Raw genomic sequence first — 20,689 nt, forward strand, 5'->3', positions numbered from 1 at the left:
GTAATTCTACAACCAATGTAATATAAACGATTGTTTGAATTGTAAAACCTATACAGTTCACAGTTGTATAGTAATTGCTAAATGGTTAATTATATTTTCAGGCTATTTTAACATGTGATAATAGCAGATTTTTTGCTGTTTTACAACCAATACCAGCAATATGGGGAACCAGTTGGTTGCTACTGCTCCATCTCAAATTTTGAGTGTGGAAAGTTACCTGGCTGATGCTTCAGAATTTACATTCAACAAAAGCCTTGGAAGCACACGGTTTATGAAAGTAGCGAGAGCAAAATTCCAAGAAGGAATGGCTGTTGTGAAGGTTTTTGTTATCCCTGATACAACGTTGGATCTAATGTCTTATAGAACAGAGGTGGAAAATATCACGATGAGACTTAAGCAGGCTTCAAATTGTCTTCCTTTCCAACGCACGATAACTACGGATAAATGTGCCATGTTGATTCGACAATATATTAAACACAACTTGTATGACAGAATAAGCACTCGGCCATTTTATAATAACATCGAAAGAAAATGGGTTGCTTTTCAATTACTTTGTGCACTAAACCAAATGGCAAAATGCAATATCTGGCATGGTGATATTAAGAGTGAAAATGTACTGATTACCAGTTGGAATTGGCTTCTGTTAACTGATTTTGCAAGCTATAAACCCACATACTTACCTGACAACAACCCAGCCGATTTTAACTATTTTTTCGACACTTCTCGACGAAGAACATGTTACCTAGCACCTGAAAGATTCACTGACAATCAGACCACCCTCGCTTCAAGTGACCATGATATTGCAGTTACACATGCAATGGACATTTTCTCAACAGGATGTGTTATAGCAGAGCTGTTCACTGATGGAACACCATTATTTGACCTGTCTCAACTGCTTGCATACAGGGAAAATAAGTTTGAACCAACTGCTGTGCTAAACAAAATTGATGATGTAAATGTCCGGGAAATGGTTCGTCACATGATCCAGCCTAACCCAACAAACCGTCACAACGCGGAGAAATACCTCACGGAATGGAGAGAGAAGATATTTCCGGATCATTTCTATACCTTTCTTAAGATATACCTGGGAAGATTCTGTGAGACGCCGCTCTTTTCTGCTGATCAAACCGTTTCTGGGTTGCACAAGGATTTAGACAAGGTTCTGCAAAGTCTTGTTTACAAAGAGAATGCGTCTGATACACTGGTCATACTCTCATCACTGTTGCTGTCCTGTGTTCGCAAGTTAAAATACTGCAATTGTAAACTAAAAGCTCTGCATGTCATTGAAGAGTTTGCTAAGCATCTCCCATCCAGCGTTATATTGGAGCGATTTATTCCTTATTTGATGGAGTTTTTAAAGGACCATGTGCCTAGGGTCCGAGCCAAAGCAATACGGTCACTTGCTACTTGTTTAACTTTTGTTTCACAGATCCCAAGGTCAGAAGCAAACATATTCAGTGAGTATATCCTGCCTGGTATCAACACTTGTGCGCAAGACAGTGCCGTGCCAGTGCGGCAAGCATTTGCTGAAACGATCGCAATATTCGCAGAAAGAGCTCTTAAATTTTTGGACAGTCCCCAGCAAGATTTAAACACATCATACATATCGGCTGTGGGCAGTGACCAACCGAGTTACGACACCCAGCTTCAACTTCTGCGCGATTTAACACAAAACAAAGTACAAGTAATGTTAAGTGATGTGGACAGCACAGTACGTGAGTGCCTGCTTGAATACTCAGTATCGCGTCTTTGTGCATTTTTTGGTCGGCAAAAAGCAAATGAAGTCCTTCTAAGTCACATGATTACTTTCTTAAACGACAAACAAGATTGGCAGTTACGGTCTGCCTTCTTTAAAAGCTTAGTTTCAGTTGCATCTTATATTGGCTGGCAGAGTGCTAATTTTTTAAAACCACTGTTACAGCAGGGCATGCGTGACCACCAAGAGTTTGTTGTTTCACAAACAACAACTGCGATATCATCTCTTGTTGAGCTTGGTCTTCTACCCAAAAACATGATCTTCGAATTGTTAAAAGATACGGTTCCATTTCTTGTCCACCCTTGTGAATGGATTCGTTTGAGCACGGTATCATTCGTGTGCTCATGTGGCACTGCGCTTGATACTATAGACATACACTGCTATGTTATACCACTGCTTATGCCTTTCCTACAATACCGTATACTTCAAGTAGATGATCAACAGGTCCTGCTCAGCGCACTTAAACCTCCAATTAAATTCGCCGTGTATGACTTGGTGTATAACATGCCTAATGTTAAGAATTTATTTGATGCTATGAAAACCAAGCAGGAAAACCGGCTTCAAAACAAAGTCAGTTTTCTCTCCGATCTTGACCCAAAAACAGAGAACATGCTTCGGAAATTAACTTTAAAAGAAATCTCCAACCATGAGGAAGACATGATAATAAACTTGGAAGGTTTTATCACAAAGCAGCAAAAGTATATCCTAGCAAACAGCTCTACAAGCACAGAGTGGCATAATGAAGACCGCAACGATGGCAGCGTCATAAACATTTTAAGCCTCGGACCTAACTTTCTGCGACGTCATGCTGATATGGCGAAAGAATCAGACACAACCGTTACAGCAAGCAAATCAAATACAAAGAAAGCAAGCAGCAAGAAGAAAGTTGTTGAACAAAGTCATGACATGAATGAGGAATGGAGAACAATGTTTGGTGCTGACAACTCCAAAGTTTTGCCTCCTGCTCATGTTACGAACAAGAAATCAAACTCTTCCAACCTCTCAATTTCGATGTCGCAGTTAGAAAGCGCTGCCCAACCAATCTACCAGATACCTGAAGCAAAACCTGGTGATATTCAGTTCAAATACGCCTCATGCCAGCTGGATTTGCGTGCTTTAGTTCACCATAATAGGGACCTGTATAAGTATGACTTGAATCAAAGGCAACTTGAGGAGCTTGCAGACACAACAAGCAGTTCGCCCATCACAGACTGGAGGCCACGAGGATTACTGGTTGCGCATATGCTTGAACACAGAGGGCCAATACACCGTATTGGTGTGAGTCCGTCAAACCATCATTTTGTCACTGTGTCTTCTGACAGGTCTATAAGATTATGGGAATCAGCAAAGTTGGAAGGCAAGTCAGTTGTAAACAGGTCACGAGCTTCATGCCAGAGGTTTGGTGGTGCTGTTCGTTGTGTGACTTTCTCAGGGAATGAACAAATAGTTTGTTCCTCAGACGATGGCTCCATACATCTCTTATCTGTTGAATCCATGGGTACAAGAACCCCATCTGATAAACAAGACACTACCACCCCAACAAGCCCGATAATTTACACATATTCAGTGAACCACAGACAGAATGGCAGAGTGACTGATCTAAAGCCGATAATTAACTCCTCTGTTGTTGTATTTACCTCTAGCTATGGGAATATAACAGCTCTTGATCTGAGAACAAGGACTCCTGCTTGGAATTTAAAGCATGATCTTAGCAATGGAGTGCCCACAACTTTTTGTGTGGATCCTAAACAACATTGGTTATGTGTTGGCACAGCAAGGGGGGTACATATATGCTGGGATTTGCGGTTTCAGCTTCCCATAACTAAGTTTTCACATCCATCCATGGCAGGGGTACGTAGGGTCATGACCCATCCAACCAGAACATCAAATATTGTGTCCGTTGTTACCGGCAACAACGAAGTCAGTGTGTGGGATATTGAAACAGGGACAAGACAAACAACGTTATGGGGAAGTACTGCCCCTCCTTTGTCACAAACCCAAAAAACAGCGGATTCTGTAAATGGAATTCATGCTTCTATTGGAAATGCAGGCGTTTGTATGTACACTGGGGGCACCGATTGTAAAATAAGACTATGGGACCTTCTGAATGCGGAAAATTCCCGTATTATAAGTGGACCTGAGCTATCGAACAACCGAAGCTTGTATAATGTGACATATCAAACACGACTTGTAGATGGCACACACATTATACAAGAGCAGTTATCTAAACTTAGACGTGATGAAGAAACTCAGGCTGAGCAAGAACAATTGTTGGGGGAACAAAAACGCTCCAAAATCAGTGAGCATGTTGTACCATCACATCACTTTGATGTTATAACTGATCTTGCTATTTTAAACGTTAATCAAAACTTCTTGGTGTCCACCTCCAGAGATGGAGTCGTTAAAATTTGGAAATAAATTTCTATAACACTTTTGGTTAAATTATTTTTTCCTTGTTTAAGACTTGAAACTCAGACTTACCAAGAATTTATATATCCTATTATATATACACATTTGAAATTTGGCTGTAGCATAAATAAGGTATGGCTTGCTTAGTGTGAGTTTCAAGTCTACTGTTCCATGCTTGAGGTTAATTTACACACCTTCAATAGTTAATATTATGTTAATATGTATGCACCAATGTGCCAATTATATCCACATGGTATTGCTATTAATATATGTCCTCTGCTTTGGTAAAGCGCTTTTTATTATTATAATTATCAACCAATTACTGTTAAAATTGATAATCTCTTGTCTTGCCTCTAGGCGAAATGAATTAGCTGTCAACATAGACATTCGTTTTCATGTGCAATATCTTTGTAGAAAATTACCAAATTAAACTGTGTGCTGTCAGTTGTCAAACATTGCTTTGCAAAGATATGCTATTGGGCATAAGAAGGGGGTACATTGCAGTTAATCTTTTACAAGTGTGAAATAATATACAATACCCCGTTCTTATAGGCTACCTTTATTCTCTCCGTATGAATATATTTGAATTACTATGTCATGTGTGCTTATTCTGTTTTATTCTTTTCAGTCATTTAATTCTGGCCTTTGTTCGAAAGAGTTTCTAAAGTTTTAAATGTTTGTATTTCCACTTTGAAGCAAATAAGAGTTTATTCCATTTTGTAATTGTATGTGATGATAAGTAGTGCATTAAATTCATCACTGAGTTGTATAGACATTGGTCAAGTTGGATATTATGGAGAATTGCACTTAGAACACAATCTCATCACACAAGATAGAGTTTACATTGTGAACGTAAAATTGTGTAAACACCAGTGAAAGAAGGTCCCAGAGATCCAACAGTTAATGTGTGGTGGTGCGGATATAATAAAAGTAACAAAATATTCTGCTAAGAGAGCTTCATATGGCACAATTGCACAAATGCCATCAATTTAGTTTATATTCTTAATAAATAAAATAGTGCATTTCAGATTAGAAAGCACATATAACAGCTCTAAGATGCTCTACTGCAAAAGTATGCCATTTTAATAAAGAACACTTTAAAAGGAATAGTAGTGTGGGTATACTAGTACATAATGTTAAACAAGAGTACACACAGTAATACCAAAAAGTAAAGATCCTTATATATCAAATGATTAATGTAAATAATGACCACAAAAGGCTGCCAAGGCAGCAAGACACTAAACTGGTATCAAAGAAGACGTACTGTAACACATACCCTGCAGTTTCTTCCATTCAGTACCACGTTAAATGCATTCTAATGAATATGAAGTAACAATAAACATTGTCATGTTCACAAAGGAACATGTTATGAGGTTAGGCGCCAAACCTGTGTTTGCAAAGTAGGCAGGCCAACTTTCTGCAATTGATTAATTCCGAACCACAAAGTTGTAATTATTCCATAGGAATGCATGTTCAACTATCTGTGCCTCCCCTGCATTTTCAAAAGTTTGGCGCCTGTGGTAATGAGGTTAGGAAGTGTTTGTTGGTAGTAGCTTGAAGAGTTTTACTTCTACTGTCAAGTGGTCACATTTTTTAAAGTCTTGAAAAAACCATCAAGTTCTAAAGGGTCTGTGTGGTCTGATTCGACAACTGGTGAACACCATGAACCACTAGAGCTCTGATTTACAAGAGGTGAACTTAATGATAGTTCTGATATACTGTTCACCATTGATTTAACAGGTGATAGTAAACCAGTTGGAAATTCAGAGTTCGACAATGTAATTCCATGCACCGCTTCTCTGGGCAATTTCGACTTACTCGTTTTAAGTTCACTCTCAGTTAAAATTGAGTTATCTGAAGCGATTATTGAGATTTGAGTTGGGCTTTGCGATCGTCTGCTTCTCAGTGAGGTTGATTTCGATTTTGAGCTGTTCTTCCGACAAACGGGTTTCCGTTTTTGTCGCTTCGCCGGTGATGACGGGCACAACTGCTCAGCGATCAATTCCTCTTCTTCCCAATCGCTTCTTTTACGCTTAGGCGATTCTCCATTGCATACAACACCAGACATTTCAACAGACACACAACTGTCCATGTCAAGTATCTTGGTAGTAATAAGATCTACGCCATTATCCCCTGTTGTAGCGTAATGCGTCTCCTCATCAAAATCCGTTGTTTCTTCGGCATGAAAGTCAATCCCATGTTCTTCATCATCAATTGAAACCTTTGTCAAGACTGTCATCATTGTTTGATCATTATCAGCATCAAAGTGTTTAGACGATATCTTTTGCATGATCATCTCAGATGATATTCGTTTCAATGTCGCGCTAAGTATGGCTTCTTTACAGAAATCGGGAGATCTTCTTTGCTTGTTTGCCTCCTTTTTTTCAATAGTTTCATGCCACAGTTTGTCAAGGTTTGAGTCAGAAACCCATTTCCTTGAAAATGCCATATCGATTACCATTACCATCTATATTGAACAAATCTGTAAATGTATACGAATGTAAGTTATATGGCTAGAAAAGATCACATAAAACTAAAGGGGATAAAATAGGATATTTTCAATTCTGCAACTAACCTTAACACACAACCCAATATGTTTATAGTGTTCTGTCTACTTACAAGACACAACTGCTGTTATTAATACAAATTAAAAGTATATACATACGACTCATTAACAGATCATCACTCTCTTTTTTCACAAGTGGGCGCTCATTTTTTTTATTATTATTTTCTGAAGACTTTTAAAAAACGTCGTTTTTGTGACATATAAAACGTGTATTGGTATAGTATTTCAATATTTTATAAAAAATCGTTTACCAACAGTTAGTTTTACAGTTTACACACATAAGACTTTAACCCCTAACCCCTAATCTAAAAGTGCTAATCACAAAAAAAAACTTTAAAAAAACATATTGCACTGTGCGGGACTCGAACCCGGTAAGAACGAAACAAAGAGATTAAACGACGGCACGCAAACCGTTACACCACAGAGCCGACAATGGTAAACAGAACGAAATTTATAAAGGTATTTTTAGTATTTAAATAATTTGTTTTACACTTATTACCAATTTAAAGTGTTTCTTTGTGTACTTTTTAAAAATAATACTAAAAAAAATGAGCGCCCACTTGTGAAAAAAGAAAGTGATGATCGCTTAATGAGTTGTAACTGAAGTATATATAGTAAAATTGTGTAAAACAGTTTAACTTTCATTCAGATACACATAACAATAATAACTCATGATCTTTCTACAATAACGATGTATTATAACTGATTACCATACACTCTGCATGAACTAACTATGTCCACAATAGTTAAGATAACACGCCGCAAGCCTAGACAAGTTTATAGTCAAACATTTCATTTGCGTAACCTTAACGAGGTTAAAGAACGACCAACATAACAGTATAACACCAATGGGCTGTTTACATTCTATTTAGTACCTTGTCTCATACATCTGATATCTTCTTTAACTGCATGGTGTGCGAAATCTAGACTGAATGAAATTTCCTGCTTACGTAACTAATTACGTATATAAACAAGTTGGTACACGTTTATTACGTAACTAAACGTCACTATCAAATCGCGTTGTTCGTATTATGACCGGACAAAGAACAAACTTGAAATATTCAAGCACGCGGTGGCGCTAGTACTCACTAAAAATTGGGGACGAGAATTTTTTTACGCTTGTACTACGGTGCGTAGGCCGTACTTGTACTAACCAGTTTTGAGGTGAACCAATGTGTTTTATGTTTAAATTCCAACTACAAGTTGTGAAAAGTCGTCGTTTATTTTATGATTGCGCAATAAACACACGATCCTGCAACGTAATATGCAAGTAAAGCAAAGAAAAAAAACGAAGAGTTCAGTTCGTGGAATGGCGTGAACTTTGGGCCACAATGTACCAATATCTTCAAGAAGTCTTCCTATACCCCTTTAGTATCGGATATATGTTGTTGAATGCTTCCTCTATCTCATTATATACTTTGGCACCTTTAAAAATACATGAATACAAAAATATACTGAGAATAACAAAAGGTATATTGTACTATTGTAGTACTGTTAAACAGCACATTCGATTAAATTTTATTACACAACTACTCATAGTATACAAAGTCATGCCTTTATTCTCCTGATGTAACTTGTTATGGGACCTCACCCTCACAGAAATGAATTATATTCACATACCTGTTAGAACTACTTTACCAGACACAAATATAAGAAGTACAATCCTTGGTTTCACCATTCTGTAAATTAATCCAGGGAAAAGCTCAGGCTCATAACTGAAAGAGTAAAAATGTTTAAGTATTTTACTTGGTCTAAAAACTTAAAAAAATGATTTATAAATGTTTTTACTAAAATAGGCGCACATCTTTTAAAGAACAACGAACAAGGGTACTCTTTGGATCCTATCCTATGTTAATGCACCCTTTATTATGTGTAGCCAGACTATCCACATATCATAATCTATAGCAGGGTCTACTCTATGTGGGTGACGGCCTGCAGTTTGGACACGTCATGGGAAAGAATTTTAAGGTCCTAATTAATTACCCCACGAAATGTTTGGCTCCTATGCTTTCTGAGCTTACCTTGAGAACTGACTGTGTGCCAACACCAATCCTTCCAGTCTGATAGGAAACTTTACATCCACACTCCCCACCATATTCTGTATCTTAAAATCGATAAACTTTGCAGGAAAACCAAGTTTTTGCACGACACGAGCGTATTTTCTTGCAGCTAACCGAGATGCATTCTCACTCTTTGCTCCTGTACACACCATCTTACCAGAGCTAAAGATAAGAGCTGTGGTTCTTGGTTCTCTAATCCTCATGATAACAGCTGCAAATCGCTAAAGGAAAGAAATTGAAATTATTGCATTTAAATAGTTGCTGAAGTTTATAGGTGATTGTATATATATGTGTTGTTCCCCAGTTATTTTACCAATTGTGGCATGGTGTGTGCAATAATTATGGTTTAACAAAAACATCACAGTATATAGGTAATATATGATATATTAAGCATAGGCATTTTGAGCACTGACCTTGGGATTATACTCAGCATTTCTTGCATGAAGGGCAATTCTTTTTAAATCAAGCTTTGTGTCAAGATTGACCGTAGATACGATGTTTCTGATAAAATGTAAAGTTTAATTTACAAACAGTTTTGTAATTCTGTTGTAACTGTGCAAAGAACCAACAAACTATTATCCCTATCTTTCAAAATACCATAGCAATTCGAGGCATTTAAACAACATATTTTTCAAGTTTGTATAAAATGAACCATTGTATAGCAGCCAGAGAAGCATCTAAAACCGAAACAGCAATTCACATTCATGTTTTTTACCCACAGTTACGACTGACAGGCCCTGTTGCCACACAACTTGATACAGTGGCACAACCAGGGGGATTATGGAATTTTATTGCCCCCCTTTATTTTTGTCTGGTTGCCACGCTAATGATATTTTTGATTAATAGTTAATACTGACTGTAGTTGTGGAGGTCCAACACCAAACTCTGCTGGTGTCCTTGGTGTCATTGGATGAACGCTTGAATAAGGAGTTGATATGGAAGGTGGGCCTTGAATCTGGTGGTTTATTTATTAATATTGTTACTTTTAAATCTTATATTTTCAAATCCATTATAAAGAACTGAATGACTATAACCTTATTTATACTCTTGTGAAAGGAGAACATTGCTACAAAATGTCGGTTGCTACAAAACGGGTGTTCTTTTTTATAACCCTTCTGTCCGCTTACAAGTTATCACATATCCAACTTCGTGAATGATTTTCTAGGGGGATTTCTACTAACACGTTCACAAGATGCCATGCACCGACATAGTAGCAGTGTCAAGCCTAGAAGTATACCATGTGAGATTGAGGAAGGCGTGCCCATGGGATTGGACAATGTGAATGTCAATGGTGGAATTTTACAGCATAAATGGAATCCTTAAATAAAATTTACCTGTGACCGCGATGTAGTTTGTAAGGTATCTTGTCTTTGTTGTTCATCTGAAAATATTAGTAACTTATATTGTAAAGCTGAATAACTGTTTAGAGAAGTTAAGGAGACGATTACAGCTTTGTTTCTACTGCAGCAAAAAAATTGCCATGGCACTAACTGCTGGACACTTCTAAGAGGTATTTAAAAAAATAAAATGCATTTTTATCTCCTTTATTGCAATGGATATTTAATAGACTTTAGAATAATATTGCATGCTCAAAATGGGTAATTGGCAAATTGCATGTAATAGTAAATCTCTATATAAATGTAGCTAACAGTAACAAATCAAGAGTCAAACAGGGAAATGAACATGTTATGACAATGAACTTAAAAAAGAAGTAAATAATATTTCTACTTGTTTGTTCGTTATTATCTGTAATATTCTTTGTAGCATAAGTTTGTTTGTATCCAATCTGATGATGGGGTTGCATTTGTTGACTGTATCCGCTTGGGTTTGGTAAATGTAGCGAGTTACCTCCCATCTGTAATAACGTAAAAATATAATTTAACTTTAAAATGCCAATATATGGAAAAAATCGAAATTTTTAATTTTTTTGTCTATTTTGAAATGCATGTTCACATTAAGTCGTTGGTATAATTTTTTTAAGGGTAAGCTTCCTTGAATGGCTGGTAAGCGTGAACCATGTAGTTAAAACTGGCATCCAGCAGATTGAAGGAAAAGTTATCATAAGGCTATTTATTCAAACGGCATGAGTTTGTTGGTATACATTTTGTATGCAACGCATTTTTACATAATTTTTTAATCTTAACCCTAAATGACAAGTAAGCAAGAATTGTTTAAATAAAAAAAACAAAACAAACAACTGTAAGGATGAAAGGAAATGGTAAAAAAACAAGAAAATTTTGGCTTAAAAATTATAAACATCTTTTTTACCTGATGTGAAAAGGTATTGTGTGGTTGTGAATGAGGCATTACATTTGTTAATTGATGATGAGTTAAACTTGGATTTGACGACATTTGTTGGCGGTTCCCGCTGGAGTTGGGAATCGTACCAGGCATACCGTGTATTGAATGCCCTTGCGGATTCATCCTGGATACCTGGAAGTCTTCTTTAAAATTGTAAATCAATTCTGCGACAACTTTCCTTTCAATATCTTTTACGTAACAATCAAATAAGAATTGAAATCCCGACGAATCGAAATCGCACATCGATAGAAATCATGTTTGAATTTTAACTATAGGATTTCTATTTGGGTTAGCAGAATTTACATATCGAACACATGTTAAAATTAAAGTTCAAGTAGGCTAGAGGTTTTTATGTTTGTACGATAATATTTGATTGCATAACAATCATGTAACTAGATATTTAGCTTCTCAATCAGTAACGCACACAGTCGATAATATACGTGCCCCGGTAACGTGTAAAAACTGCTTTCTGTTTGAAAATTCTAAATTTAAAACAGCAAGATTGTGTGGATATTTCAAATTTATATCGAAAATGGTATATTGTGTCCCGTGTAAATAAAGCTTCCCCTGCAGTGAATTTTTCGATATATTTACAGATAATGATACGTCATTTGCATCTGCTGATTACGTATAATCTCGCATGACGTATACTACGAAATCAATTCAAATGTTCGTTCTACGTAATTATTAGTCAACGAGGTTGCAGCAGTAATGCATTGTATAATCAATTATTGACGCTGGTACTTTCTAACGATGTTTGGAAAAAAGATGGACTCCTTTTGTTTTGGGATTTTTTCTTTATGAACGTCACAGACAATGTTATGACGACAACAGTTAAATCAGAAGAGTCTGTTGTTATAGCCTCTGGGCGCATGTAACAAGTGCTTGTTCTGTTTAGCTCATGCGCCAGCTCTTCAGTAACGAAAAGGAAGTAATACTTCGACGATCGCATTAAATTTTGTATACGAATTCGCGTATGGTCGCTCAGACGTCTTCTGCTGTGAACAGATCACATTTCAGGATGCTATTATGTCAGTAAAGCTGAAAACAACAATATCAATGAAAATGGCCGCCATGAAAGACTGTTTAGTGCCTTTAGTTCAAGTTGTGTATATATAGTTTTATTTGGCTGTATATCTCGAGAGCACAGCCACAAAAACAATGGCAGACATCGGGTGTAATCAGGCAGAATCCGGTGACACACTGTTTCACAGTACAGCGACGAATCTATCTCAGCTGCTTACAGTTGTACATATATATGCGTAACGTTAGGTCTAGATTTTAGAATGACGTTTTAATAGTATAACTGTATTGGAGAAGTTTTAGTATGTTTCTTATACCGTACGCCTAAGTATATAGCATTATGTTCAGATATAGATTAACGAAAGTGTGTGTTAAAAATATTTGAGCCTAAATGGTACGATTTCAAAGCAAACATACTGTTTGGGTCGTAATATTAATCTTGTACGGCCTATCTACCGTTTATTATATTGCTCTTACCAACTCAAGAAACTTTTTTCGTCTCAAAAATGAAGTTCAAAAAGAAATTGCGCTTCAGGCATCGAAAAGTTTTCATGGGACTGTAGCTGATGTTCAGAACGTACGTGTGGTATCTATAAGTGTTTACATAACTTCTTATAGGCTTTTCGCGTCCGGGTATATCTTTAGAGCATTGATATATACGGTATATATACTGCGGTACTAACTTGTGTTTGATTCCACATAGAATGTTGCACCAACGCAAAAAGTGGGATCATCGTCTAAGTACAGTCACCCACTATATCCTGGTTTCCCATTATCTGGAGATCTCGCCAACCCAATACCAGGTTTCAAGCTGGGGCATGCCAGCAAACAAACTAAAGTTGTAATCGGCATTCCTACGATACAGGTATACAGCTTATTAAAACAAAACGTCAAACGCATTGTTTGTTTTTTTAGGTTAACGTTTAGATGACTAACGGTGACAAAATATTGGCCACAATCTAATGTTATAATGTCCGTGTTCAACACAGTTTTACATGCTGTCCAACATGTCGCATGCTATTATTCGTAAAGTAATTTAACTGCCCTGGGAATCGGCATAAATAAGCCGTCGATTTTATTTGCGGGTTTTGCAGCGAGAAGGCATAAGTTACTTGCACCAGACGATCGATTCACTTCTGAAGAACATCGAACCCCGGCGTAACGATACAGCTATTGTAATATACATCGGAGAGTTGGACACGGAATTTGTGCGCTCCCAAGCCCGCGAAATTTCTGAAAATTTCCCGAACGAAGTCGAAGACGGTACACTGCAGGTATAATAAACAATTTCTAATGTAGGAAAACCTCATTTCACATCGGCGACTTTGCCAGAAAATCCCGGCTAAAAGTAATCAATAAACTGTCATTTTCCGACATGTAAACTGACATGGTATGACACTGAGGTTCTTTTTAAGAGTTGAGTTAATAGGCAGGCACTACCTGGGACGTGGGTGTGCCTTTCAAAGAGACCACAGCTCACATCCCATGAGTGAAAACAGAAATATGTTTCTCATTTGGCTCGACATTTCAATTTTCCGCCAACGCTACGCCATTCTACTTACATTTTAAAACCCAGTTTATATTATTTCCCCGCGAAGTTCAACAAAATGTCGTTGCTTTTATAATCATCTGATTATTGGTGATAGCGGTCTAGTAGTTATTGATTAATTGACGAAAACAGGTCCCTGACCACGACGAAAAGGCGTGTGGCAACTAGCAGCTGCTGACGTTGCCAACAGTTACTGCTGGCCTTTAAATAATTCAATGAACCAACATAGCGGTGCAACTCAATCAGTGCTAATCTAGCAGTATTTAAGAACCCGGTTTAGGAAACTTTGTTTCTCATTTATGCTATTCACACACTTATTATGGACCCAGTCAACTGTTTGTGAACATTTAAAACAAATGCTAAATATATTTACCAAATTGACATAACATATTGCTAATTAAACATTGTTACGCGGCACGCATTTGTCTCTTTTCCGGCACATGACCGTTTAAGTAAGCGATATATTTATATGATGTTGTTATAAAGGGGATTTTGTGGATTTTTCAAACTAAAAATAATGCAATACTTCTTAATTAAGGATGAAGTAATATACTTTCATAACTTGGTTGTACTTATATTCTTTAAATTCTTAGTAAAACTCAGTGCTAACAGCGCCCCAATATATATATAATATTAATTAACATATATAGTAGGATGGGGTAAGATGGGACACCTAAACATTCTATTTTCTAGGCTTGTTTGGTAGTAAACAAACAATATTCAAAGAATTATAAATTCTCACGACTTCCATAGACCGTTGTTAATTGTTTACAACACGGTTCGGATGTTTTGATATTATGCGATAAGGGGTCCCATATTCCCCCACGGTACTATACAATAAAACCATAGTTCTCCAGTGTGACGTAGTAAGGAGAAACTTCCTTAAGCATGTTGTGAACTTAAGTTTCGTCGACGGCATGTGTAATTAGTGAGTCCCTCTGTCTCTTTAAATTAAGGTACCACAACATGATGCGTCGCGCGTGAAACCGGTCACACCCCAGACGTCCCAGCCAAACGCTAACTAACTTAATCGGCGACAAATATACGTGATATGCTTGGTAGAGCAACGAATGATATCGTATACTACCTTTCATAAAAAGCAACTATAATCAAAGTAAAATAGACCAGTGTTGTATTTTACAAGCTGTTCGGTAATATCTCTATTATATAAGTCAGTGTGTATCGTGGAACACACAAACGTGTACCGTATGTCGATATTTGGTAACTTTTATCTATTTGTATTTACACATACATACACATAGTGCTCAAATTCATTTGTTAGGTATTTTTAAATCCTCTCATTTTTTTGCAAATTTACTTTTTCCACCCACAGGTAATCAGCCCCCCACTCAACTTTTACCCCGACTGGGAGGAGGTACTTCCCCCAAGTTTTGGGGACCCAAAAGAACGAATAAAGTGGCGTTCCAAGCAGAACCTAGACCAGATATTTCTAATGATGTATATTTACCATATGCACCCTGCATATTATCTTATGCTTGAGGATGATGTGTTATCAAGTGTAGGATATATGGATTCAATTATAAAGGTAACTGCTTGCTGTGATACGTATATGTTAATTATGAGTAAGTGCAACTTGCTTCATGCTTGTGTAAAGTGCCGTGGACGGTCGTTATAACATGGATGTTCTGTTTTATACACCTCTACATAGCGTTCTTTACATATAACAATACACAATTTTATTTATCTCTTTGAATGCAGTAGCGAAGGTCAAATAAAATAAAACAACCAACAGTCGGGAATATGTAACACAACGACAGTTATTAGAACACGTCACACAAAATGTTACAACTAAAACAAGGTCTTGAGACTGGTATTTTGTATTCTTACTACTGTTTAAATTGCTATATAAGTGTATAGTGAGGCGGGGGGAGATGGAACACATTTTCATTTGGTAGTAAACAAAGAACATACAGAGAATTATACAATCGTATGCTCACAACTTTCATGGACCGTTGTTAATTATTTAAAGCATGATCGGGATATTTGAATATTAAGTGATAAAGGTGTCCCATCTTTCCCCACAGTAGTCTATATTAGCCGGATCGGCCGGATGTGCGCCAAACAATCACATTGTCGTGCGGTTTGTGTTTTAAATGGAACTGCATGTTACTGTGTGTCGTGATGTCACACATCATACATTTATAACTGTTTTTTAAACGTGCGTGATATAATGTGTTTTAGAGCACCCTAGCTATACACCTTGATAAACAATTATCAACATATTAATCAATGAGTTCCCCATTTTTCACAAAATATAAATGTAACTGCATTTTAACAATGTCCCCCTAGATTTTGTTAAAAAATGAAACAATTAACATGATGACTTTACTTACAGTTGGTATAATCGGCTCAAAATTTAATCACACACATGTAGCAACGTATACTTGGTTTGCCTTCTGAATATTGGCCTAAACTTAAGTATAAGCCGCTTTAAAAGCTGCATTAATATAACAATACGTCTAAGGATTACTCATCCCCCCCGGCTATTGATGACTGCACTGGTTAACACGTATGTGCGACTGCTGTAATGTATAGAATGTATTAACATATGTAGTATAATTACTTGAACGGCGTTACTTTACAAAGATACGCAATAAACAAATACATCACAACTTATTAATTGGACATATATACATTTAGTACTGTGAGTGTGAAGTAAGATGGATACCTGATGTAGCAAATGATATGGTAGGGTTGGAAATATGGGACACCTTTTCATTCTAATTTATTTTCCCACTTTGTGGTAAACAAATACCACTTAAATAGACCGTTGTTAATTGTAAAACACGATCGGGATATTTAGTTATTATGCGCTAAAGGTGTCCCGTTTCCCCCCACCTTACTATATTATATATTTCGTAATCTTGTTTTTTCCTGTTTTTCTACAATTATGCCCTAATTATACAAATGTATGTCCTGAACAAATATTCCAATATTTTAGCACGCTGAGTCGATCGAATCAACCGATTATTTCTTCGTTTCGTTTTGTTCACTTGGAGCAATAGGGAAGTTATTCCGTGCTCGCACCTTACCATCATATGCAGCGTTTATTCATATATTTTGGAATCGTAAGCCACTGGACTGGCTACAGGTTCGTATTATGAGCATGAATGAATATTATTATAGGCGAAAAGGTTAAGATACGTAACTGTAATTTGTCCAACATATCGGTTACCAATGGGTTGTCTAAATTACCAGTTATACACGCGATGGATATTAGGTTGGGGGAACATGGGACACCTTTTCATTCTACTTTCTCGTTCCATTTGGTAGTAAACAAAGAACAATTAAAGAATTTCAAAACTGTATCTTCACAACTTCTATAGACCATTGGTAATTGTTTAAAACGCGATCAGAATACTTGGATAATATGTGCTAAAGGTGCCCCGTCTTTCTCACCTTTTTATATATACGAAAGTGGACTTCCTAAACTTCCTAATCCATAAAAGTAATAATATACTAAGTTTCTAATCTGTTTAAATCCGCTTATTATGCAATGCAGACCCTTTATATTTGATTGTATAGGCTTACGCTTAGGCTTAAGTTTGATTGCTTTAATATTATATTACCGCACACACAGATCGACTACGTGGGCACTGAGGTTTGTAGTTACGACGAATCACAGAAGGAATGTTTCGCACGAAGGAAGGAATATATGAAAGAATACAGACCTGCGTTGTTTCAGCATATCGGCAGGTTGGTGGGGACTCCCCGAATGTGATACTGGCACAGAAATAAAAAAGAGTAGAACGCGCAACTTTCCAAAACCGTGATATATTCTTTTTTCTATTCACGTGACCGCTAACTCCGTCCCCATTTCCCTTCGTCTCCATTGTAAAAGATAGGCGCATAGTATTTTTGGACGGTTTTAGCTGTTTATTTTAAAAACTACACCAACTATTCAAGTTTGTTAGGCTAGTTTAGTTATTTGGTACGTTAACGCTTACAGTTTACCACTTGTTTAGGAAATTTAATTATTTAAAAAAATTAATTAAAAATTTCAAACAAACGTTTTTTTAGAAATATATATATATTAGAAAATAGTTTTTTTACACAATAACTTTAAATTAAGTCAAAAAACGAAGAAAAACTACACAAAACGTCATCGACTCCATTGACTACAATAGTAAACGGGAACGACCCGCGAAAGAGAGACAGTGTATCGTGCTCTCTCCTTTGCCGACATTGGAGATGCGCCTTCTATTCTTTTTTATTTCTGTGGATACTGGTCATGCCACAGGGGTTGGAGTTAAGGAAGTTTGGGGTTATAAGCGTTCGTGTCTTTAGACAAGACATGGCAATTGCTCCAACCCAGTGGTCAATTAATGGGTTGTCTAAATTGTCAATTATTTTAAGAAGACAAACAAATAACAATGACCCACACAGTTACATTCGTGGTAGCTGGTAAGCGAGCACGAGGTGTATAAAACAGAACACCCGTGTTATAACGACTTTAGTTGCCTCGCCAGGCGAGATATATATAAGTTACATATATTTATTTCTTCATACTCCTACATACTCACAATCTTTCACTCGCAGAATATCATCGTTGAAAGGAAAGCAACAATTGCTTAAAGATAATTCATTTGTCGGGTGATGTCGCAGTTTCGGCTCTGGGAAATTCCAATCTGATGATGACGTAACACGCGATGACGCAACGACTCTTCGATTCCTTTATTACGTTGATATAGCTGTGATTTCATATATAATATGACGTCACTGGTTACAAAATTGTTACGTAACAATATATGATGATGACGTCGTATTGTCCTTTCGAACGTGTCATTACCACTGATGGTGCTCGCGACCTCGTTAACCACCTGTCGGTACTTTCCCTATACTGATTCTTGTTTTCCAGTGTCCCGCTTACCTACTACTGCAACCAAATTATGCAATATTTCTATTTATTGCTCATTTCTAAATATCTTATATCGTATCGAAATTAGAAAAGTGAAACGAATCTAATATTTTACTTTTGTATGCAGTTAAGATTTATATTTAAGTGGAAGTTCATTGTATAAGACTAAGTAACTGTTCGGTATATTGAAAAAAAAGCGCACTTTTTTGGGGAAAGACTTAAGAATTTTTAGTAGTGCACACTAAATAGCTGTTCCATATGCAGTACGCAAACCTCTATTTTTATAAATTATTTTCCCACTTTCTGGAAAACAAACAATATTGAAAAAGCCGTTGTTAATTGTAAACACGACCTAACTTACCGGGTTGGGATTCGAACCCACGATACGATGTTAGTGGAGACGTAAGGGGTTTAAATGAACAAAAGAGAACCGCAGAAAATAATGTTGATAATGTAAACAAAGATTAGAAAAAATACAAAAGGATTGGTTTCCGTGATTTTGACTGGGCTGTAACACTCTTCCTATTCACAGGCGCTATCCCGCTACTGATCAACGTGGGAACTTTTGGCTGCTCCCTTTCGGGCCTCGCCCGGTTCGTTCCTCCTTAGACAACCTGGCCACCTCAGGCTACCCTGGGATATCCATATTGACGCCGAGCTTAGCGCGGACGCCCGATCGTCATAGGACAGAGCGCCACAGGGCTCCCAACCTCACACCGTCCTCCAACCCAAGCCTCCAAGTAGCTGGATTACAAGCGCACGCCACTGCGCCCGGCGATGTTGGACCATCGAAAGCTTCCCTTTATTATCCTGCCATAAGCTCCGCCCACTAATCTGTGACGTCACAAGAACAGCGACTTCCCCATTATCCTGTTTGACTCGCGCTGGTTGCAGTGATATAGATTCGCTGTTAATAACAAAGCGGGCAGAAGTAAATATCAAAAACTGTATTGTTTTTTATAAACGCCTCAAATATGTGACCTATACAATATCGTATGCACCAAATGTTCATAGTGTTATATGTTTCAAGTTATACAACAGGATCGTATAACTGATGCTTGGATCATTGCAGCATTCCAACGTCGCGAATCAAAACACTCCACACATGTCTCGTACAATCCGTTCCTAATCAATGACTCTCATGCTCGCATAGGAATGGTTGTGGGCGTGTGTATAAGGAGACTGTATAAGAAGACTTACTCAGAACTGCAGGCTCATATCGCAGCTACTGTGTATGGTGATGAACCAACTATTGTCTACATCCCAGGTAACCTTGCGTATTGCGCCGTAGTAGCTCATCCTTATAGAATATAACTGTATATGATGATGTTGTATCTGTATGATGAAATTTAAAAGATTGCATACAAGAGAAATACTGGTAGTTCGAACACGAGAGAACTCGTTCATATTATGCAGACAGGATTGAATTTATTTAGAACGCTTAACTTGAATTGTTAGTGGCGCAGTTTGGTTGGGAATTTTGTGAAACAATATTGTGATTGATGGATAAATCTACAAGGTTACATTATATAGTTCTGCGGGATAACATGGGATATCTTTAGCCATGGCCTACTCAATACACGGCCTAGGAATACACCGAAACTGCTCAGAAAATAGGAGGCCTATTGACGCGAATAATGCCCATTATAATACATTGTTACGTCACGGTTTTATGAATGGATTTTGCTGTCTGGCTGTAGTTTTTGCATCAAATAACAGTTTATTTACCATTCCCGGTTAAATTACCTTATTATTCGGGTTATTTTGTCAACATCTTATATTTTTTATAAATGTTTAAGCATGACTGAACAGATAGGAGTTACTTTTAACCACGTGCGGCATACAAGTAAGTTTTACCGACAGTTTAGTTTGGCTCAGTCGCTGAGTGGAAATAGTATTTGGCTTAAAACAGAAGTTTTTTAAGACAGCCTATGCATATCTAGCAAAACAACACCGCAGTAACAACAAGTAAGTTAATTGATATGTCCGTTGTGGACTTTTAAAACCGGTCCTTAAAAACAATATAGGATATTGGATAAACACAAGCATCAGCCTTTTGTCTCAAGGTGCTTATGCCTTGATCTGTCCTGCTGCTCATAACCCATTTTCTACTCGAGGTTTTTTTTGTTAAAGCAGGACAGAGCTC

The 20,689-nt window shown here is 37.1% G+C and overlaps 3 protein-coding genes and 1 long non-coding RNA gene across 5 annotated transcripts; 3 read left to right on the forward strand and 1 right to left on the reverse strand.

Moving 5' to 3' along the window:
- Nucleotides 1-106: 106 nt before the first annotated feature.
- Nucleotides 107-4,888, forward strand: LOC100186582 (phosphoinositide 3-kinase regulatory subunit 4). The gene has a single exon (XM_002121958.5). It carries the CDS (start codon nt 161-163, stop codon nt 4,172-4,174), a length of 4,014 nt encoding a protein of 1,337 aa, XP_002121994.1. The 5' UTR covers nt 107-160; the 3' UTR covers nt 4,175-4,888.
- A 3,046-nt stretch (nt 4,889-7,934) lies between these two features.
- LOC100177214 (TATA-box-binding protein) lies at nt 7,935-11,341 on the reverse strand. Its single transcript, XM_002127084.5, has 8 exons — nt 11,060-11,341; nt 10,520-10,646; nt 10,126-10,172; nt 9,649-9,746; nt 9,205-9,292; nt 8,753-9,012; nt 8,352-8,446; nt 7,935-8,156 (listed from the first exon to the last, which is right to left on the reverse strand). The coding sequence occupies exons 1-8, from the start codon at nt 11,333-11,335 to the stop codon at nt 8,077-8,079; spliced, it is 1,071 nt and encodes a 356-aa protein (XP_002127120.1). The 5' UTR covers nt 11,336-11,341; the 3' UTR covers nt 7,935-8,076.
- Nucleotides 11,342-11,699: 358 nt separating this feature from the next.
- On the forward strand, nt 11,700-18,650 carry LOC100187449 (alpha-1,3-mannosyl-glycoprotein 4-beta-N-acetylglucosaminyltransferase A). Of its 2 annotated transcripts, none has more exons than XM_002127104.4 (7): nt 11,700-12,692; nt 12,819-12,980; nt 13,210-13,389; nt 14,998-15,210; nt 16,627-16,776; nt 17,266-17,381; nt 18,225-18,650. In XM_002127104.4, the coding sequence occupies exons 1-7, from the start codon at nt 12,507-12,509 to the stop codon at nt 18,280-18,282; spliced, it is 1,065 nt and encodes a 354-aa protein (XP_002127140.1). In that variant the 5' UTR covers nt 11,700-12,506; the 3' UTR covers nt 18,283-18,650. The 2 variants fall into 2 exon arrangements, with proteins under 2 accessions (XP_002127140.1, XP_026692189.1); XM_026836388.1 differs by lacking the exon at nt 18,225-18,650 and adding an exon at nt 17,907-18,038 and having other exon boundaries at nt 17,266-17,404.
- Nucleotides 18,651-18,980: 330 nt separating this feature from the next.
- Nucleotides 18,981-19,924, forward strand: LOC113474617. Its single transcript, XR_003396309.1, has 2 exons — nt 18,981-19,474; nt 19,616-19,924. It is a non-coding gene; the product is annotated as an uncharacterized LOC113474617 (long non-coding RNA).
- The last annotated feature ends 765 nt before the right edge of the window (nt 19,925-20,689 follow it).

Source organism: Ciona intestinalis, chromosome 10, assembly GCF_000224145.3.
Source record: "Ciona intestinalis chromosome 10, KH, whole genome shotgun sequence".
Classification (NCBI taxonomy): Eukaryota; Metazoa; Chordata; class Ascidiacea; order Phlebobranchia; family Cionidae; genus Ciona; species Ciona intestinalis.

Bases quoted from the DNA above. Each gene is read 5' to 3' on its own strand.
- LOC100187449 (XM_002127104.4), top strand. From the start codon at position 12,507: ATGGTACGATTTCAAAGCAAACATACTGTTTGGGTCGTAATATTAATC. The intron at 13,390-14,997 runs GTATAATAAACA...TTCCACCCACAG, and splicing joins TCGAAGACGGTACACTGCAG to GTAATCAGCCCCCCACTCAA. The intron at 16,777-17,265 runs GTTCGTATTATG...CCGCACACACAG, and splicing joins AGCCACTGGACTGGCTACAG to ATCGACTACGTGGGCACTGA.
- LOC100186582 (XM_002121958.5), top strand. From the start codon at position 161: ATGGGGAACCAGTTGGTTGCTACTGCTCCATCTCAAATTTTGAGTGTG.
- LOC100177214 (XM_002127084.5), bottom strand. From the start codon at position 11,335: ATGTGCGATTTCGATTCGTCGGGATTTCAATTCTTATTTGATTGTTAC. The intron at 9,747-10,125 runs GTAAATTTTATT...ATAAACCACCAG, and splicing joins AAACTACATCGCGGTCACAG to ATTCAAGGCCCACCTTCCAT. The intron at 9,013-9,204 runs GTCAGTGCTCAA...TCTTTCCTTTAG, and splicing joins ATGCTGAGTATAATCCCAAG to CGATTTGCAGCTGTTATCAT.